This window comes from Coturnix japonica, unplaced genomic scaffold, assembly GCF_001577835.2.
Source record: "Coturnix japonica isolate 7356 unplaced genomic scaffold, Coturnix japonica 2.1 chrUnrandom524, whole genome shotgun sequence".
Lineage (NCBI taxonomy): Eukaryota > Metazoa > Chordata > Aves > Galliformes > Phasianidae > Coturnix > Coturnix japonica.
In genome coordinates, this window is record NW_015439909.1 from 66,905 (window position 1) to 72,821 (window position 5,917).

The 5,917-nt window shown below is 50.5% G+C and overlaps 1 protein-coding gene across 1 annotated transcript in view; it reads left to right on the plus strand.

Moving 5' to 3' along the window:
* LOC107307257 overlaps positions 1 to 5,917 on the plus strand; it is a 21,022-nt gene that overhangs the window by 4,318 nt on the left and 10,787 nt on the right. The window contains exons 3-5 of the mRNA XM_032441740.1: positions 797 to 1,915; positions 3,479 to 3,563; positions 4,663 to 4,779. Coding sequence (XP_032297631.1) covers positions 797 to 1,915; positions 3,479 to 3,563; positions 4,663 to 4,779 — 1,321 coding nt within the window. The remainder of the gene's footprint in view (positions 1 to 796; positions 1,916 to 3,478; positions 3,564 to 4,662; positions 4,780 to 5,917) is intronic.

Sequence of the window (5,917 nt, forward strand, 5' to 3'; positions counted from 1 at the left end):
CCTATTAACCCTATTAGGGGGACCCTATTAATAGGACCCTATTAACCCTATTACAGGGGACCCCAATAATGGGGACCCTATTAACCTATACAGGGATCCCAATAGTGGGACCCTATTAACCCTATTAGGGCGACCCCAAAAGGGGCGGACCCTACTTGACCCTATTACAGCGGCGACCTATTAATGGGGACCCATATTGACCCTATTACAGGGACCCTATTAATAGGGGACCCTATTAACCCTATTAGGGGGGACCCCAATAAGTGGGGACCCTATTATTCCTATGTACAGGGACCCTATAATAGACCCTATTAACCTATTAGGGGGGACCCTATTAATAGGGACCCTATTAACCCTATTAGGGGGGACCCCAAAAGGGGCCCCCTATTGACCCTATTACAGGGGACCCTATTAAATAGGGGGACCCTACTGACCCTATTACAGGGGACCCTATTAATAGGGACCCTATTAACACTATTAGGGGGGACCCTACTGACCCTATTACAGGGGACCCTATTAATAGGGACCCTATTAACACTATTAGGGGGGACTCTATTGACCCTATTACAGGGGACCCCAATAATGGGGACCCTATTAACCCTATTACAGGGGACCCCAATAATGGGGACCCTATTAAACCTTATTACAGGGATCCCAATAGTGGACCCGATTAACCCATTAGGGCGACCCAAAGGGGGGACCCTATTGGACCCTATTAGGGGGGACCCTATTAATAGGGACCAATTAACACTATTACAGGGGACCCTAATAGTGGGGACCCTATTACCTTATTAAGAGGGACCCAATAGTGGGGACCCTATTAACCTTATTACAGGGGATCCCAATAGTGGGGACCCTATTAACCCTATTAGGGGCGACCCCAAAAGGGGGGACCCTATTGACCCTATTACAGGGGACCCTATTAATAGGGACCCTATTAACCCTATTAGGGGGGACCCTATTAATAGGGACCATATTAACCCTATTAGGGGGGACCCTAATAGTGGGGACCCTATTAACCCTATTAGGGGGGACCTTATTAACCCTATTAAGAGGGACCCTATTAACCCTAATAGTGGGGACCCTATTAACCCTATTAGGAAGGACCCCATTAGTAAGGACCCTATTAACCCTATTAACCCCATTAATAAGGACCCTATTAGAGACCCCATTAGTAAGGACCCTATTAACCCTAGTAACCCTATTAACCCCATTAGTAGGGACCCTATTAACCCTATTAATCCTATTAACCCTATTAACCCTAGTAACCCTATTAGTAAGGACCCCATTAGTAGGGACCCCATTAGTAGGGACCCTATTAACCCTATTAACCCCATTAACCCCATTAGTAGGGACCCCATTAACCCCATTACCAGCGACCCCATTAAAAACCCCATTAACCCCATTGACAACAATGAGGATCCCATTGATCTCAATGAAGACGACGACGACAATGAAGGCTCCATTCATTCCAATGGCTCCATTGATTCCCACGGCTCCATTGATTCCATTGACTCCATTGACTCCATTGATTCCCACGGCTCCATTGATCCCATTGACTCCATTGATCCCATTGACTCCATTGGTTCCCACGGCTCCATTGATCCCAATGCCTCCATTGATCCCAATGCCTCCATTGATCCCAATGACTCCATTGACTCCAATGATGAGGAGGGGTCTATAGGGGATGAAGACCCCCCTTACCCACCCTATAACGACCCCGATGGCCCCTATGAGGCCGACGAGGGGCTGGAGGACTTAGAGGGTCTCTATGGGGCTGAGGATGATGATGATGATGATGAAGGCTCCATATGGGGAGGGGGCTCGATGAAAGACCCCCCCCCTCCTCCCTATTCGTTCCCATGTTATCGATGGCTGGAAGGATTTGGGACCTGGGAGCTGCCGGAGGGGACAGGTAGGGGATGAGACCCCCCCCCCATATATATAATGGGACCCCCCCCCATATAATGGGACCCCCACCCCATAATCCCCCTATAAACCCACCCCATATACTTGGGACGCCCATTACCCCCCCCATATAATGGGACCCCCCCATAATATTGGGACCCCCACCCCATAACCACCCCATAACCCCCATATATTGGGACCCCCCCATAACCCCCCCATAACACCCCGGCCGTTGCCCCCCCATATTATTGGGACCCACCCCATATAATTTTGAGACCCCCCCCCTATATTTGGGACCCCCCACCCCATAACTACCCCATAACCCCCCATTATGGGACCCCCCCCCATAACCCCCCTACACCCCCCATAGCCCCCCCATTATATGATCTCCCATAACCCCCATATATACTTGGGACCTCACCCCCCATATAACAGTGACCCATAACTCTCCCGTATAATATAATGGGACCCCCCCCCTTATATTGGGACCCCCATTAAGCCCACCCATATATTGGACCCCCCCCCATATATTAGGACCCCCACCCCATAGCCGCCCCTATACCCCCCCCCATATAATGGACCCCCTCCATATATGGGATCCCCCCCCCAATACTTGGGATCCCCCCCCCATATAATGGGACCCCCACCCATAAACCTCCCTATAACCCCCCCCCCCATTTACCTTAGTGGACCCCCATAACCCCCCCACATTACTTAGACCCCCCAATTTGGGACCCCCCCCATAACACCCTATACACCCCCCCCATATACTTGGGACCCCCATTACCCCCACCATATACATGGGACCCCCCTATATAAGGGACCCCCCCATATATTGGGACCACCACCCCCATAAACTCCCCCCATATATTGGACCCCCCCATAAACACCCACTAAACCCCCCCCATTATACAGGACCCCCATATATTGGGACCCCCACCCATATAATGGGACCCCCATAAGCTCCCATATACCAATGGGACCCCCCCCATATAACAGGACCCCCATAACCCCCCCATATAATGGGACCCCCACCCATATAATGGGACCCCCATAAGCACCCATATACATGGGACCCCCCCATATATTGGTACCCCCCATAAACCCCCCCATATAATAGGGACCCCCCACCCCATAACCCCCTATACCCCCCCCATATACTTGGGACCCCCATTACCCCCCCCATATAATGGGACCCCCTTATATAATGGGACCCCCCCCATATATTGGGACACCCCCCCCATAACACCCTATAACCCCCCCCATATACATGGGACCCCCCATATATTGGGACCCCCACCCATATAATGGGACCCCCATAAACACCCATATAATGGGACCCCCCCCATATAACAGGACCCCCATATACCCCCCCAATATAATGGGACCCCCCCGATAACACCCTATAACCCCCCATTACTTTGGGACCCCATTAACCCTCCCATTAATGGCCCCCCCCCCATATAACAGGACCCCCATTACCCCCCCATTATATATGGGACCCCCCCATATAATGGGACCCCATTATATGGGACCCCCCCCATGACCCCCCCTATATCCCCCCCCCCAGCCCGGACCCCCGCCCAGGAGGACTTCAATCCATTGCTACAAAGGCAGCGACGTCGAGCCCTACAACAACAGCAGCGTCGCTTCAAGTCAGTGCATGGGACCCTATAGAACCCTATAGAACCCTATAGAACCCTATAGAACCCTATATACACCCTATATACCCCTTAATGGCCCCTTATAGTACCCTATATATCCCCCTATATCCCCCCTATATTCCCCTCCATATCCCCCCATATCACCTATATCCCCCCTATACCCCCTGTATTCCCCTATATCCTCCCCTATATACCCCTCTATATCCCCTATATAACCCTATATCCCCCCATATATCCTCCCCTATATACCCCCTATATCCCCTATATACCCCATTGAGCCCTACAACAACAGCAGCGCCGCTTCAAGTCAGTGCATGGGACCCTATAGAACCCTATAGAACCCTATATACACCCCTATATCCCCTATATACCTTGTATACCCCCTATATCTCCCTATATGCCTCCTATATCCTATATATCCCCTATATCCCCTATATACCCCCTATATCCCCCTATATTCCTCCCTATATACCCCCATATCCCCCTAATCCCCCATTGATTCCCCTATTATCACCCCATATCCCCTATAATCCTCCATATCCCCCCATATATCTCACTATATCCCTCCTAATAATCTCTTTATATTTTCCCCTATTAACCCCCCATATTTCACCTATGATCCCCTCTATATCCCCCCCATACATCCCCTATATCCCCCCTATATCCCTATATCCCCCCCCATATCCCTATATCCCCCCCTATATCCCCTATATCCCCTTATATCCCCCGCTAATATCCCTATATCCCCCCCATATCCCCTATATCCCTATATCCTCCTATATCTCCTGTATTTCCCCTATATCCCCATATTCCCTATATCCCCCCCCATATCCCCTATATAACCCTCATATTCCCTATATCCCCTTCTATATCCCCTATATACCCCCTATATCCCCCTATATCCTCCCTATACCCCCATATCCCCCCTGTATCCCCCTATCCCCTAATATCCCCCCTAATATCCCCTATACCCCCCTCTACCCCATATATATGGGGCTGGGGGGGTTTCTATCCCCAATATCTATGGGCTTTTTTGATTGGCCGTCAGACCTGTCACTCACAAACCCTCTCTTCCCTCTCAACCAATCAGATTAGCCCGTTTCGCCCCTGGACTCCCATGGGCCCGCCCCCAATGCTCCGCCCCCGACCTGGACCTTCTTTATTCCATCCCTAAAGCAGCCGCCTTCTACCTGAGGGGCGGGGCCGCGTAAGTGACTCATTTGCATAGCCACGCCCCTCTTTAATTTGCATAACAAATCCCCCTTTAATTTGCATAACAAAGCCCCCGTTTGTTTGCATGACGACAGCCCTAAGTGTTAAGCCACGCCCCCTTTGTGGTAAGCCACGCCCCCTTTTCCTTATATGGGAATCTACCACCACTTAACCACGCCCCCTTATTTGCATAACCACACCCCTTGCCTTTAGTCACGCCCCCTTTGTCTTTAGTCCCGCCCCCTTTTCCTTATATGGGCAGCGGCCCCACTTAACCACGCCTCCATTGTCATTAGCCATGCCCCTTTATTTGCATAACCACGCCCCCTTTGCCTTTAGTCCCACCCCCCTTTGTCTTTAGCCCCACCCCTTTATCCTTATATGGGCAGTGGTCCCACTTAACCACCCCCCCTATTTGCATAGCCACGCCCCCATGTCTTTAGCCACCCCCCCTTTCCCTTATATGGCCACTGGCCCCACTTAACCACACCCCCTTTATTTGCATAACCACGCCCCCTTTCCTTATACGGATAGCCACGCTTCCTTGTCTTAAGCCACGCCCCCTTTGTCGTCAGCCCCGCCCCCTTTCCTTATACGGATAGCTGTTTCCTTAACCACGCCCCCTTATTTGCATAGCCACGCCCCCTTCCTTTGGCCACGGGTCCCCCTCATTATCCCTATATATCCCCATATAATCCCCTATAACCCCATATCCCCCCTATAGCCCCCATAACCCCATATAACCCCATATAACCCCATAACCCTATAACCCCATATAACCCCATATAATCCCATATAACCCCATAACCCCATATAACCCCATATAACCCTATAACCCCATATAACCCCATATAACCCCATATAATCCCATATAACGCCATATAATCCCGTATAACCCCATAACCCTATAACCCCATGTAACCCCATATAACCCCATATAACCCCATATAATCCCATATAACCCCATATAACCCCATATAACCCCATATAACCGCATATAACCCCATATAACCCCATATAACCGCATATAACCCCATAGAACCCCATAGAACCCCATAGAACCCCATATAACCCCATAACCCTATAACCCCATAACCCCATATATCCCATATAACCCCATATAACCCCATATA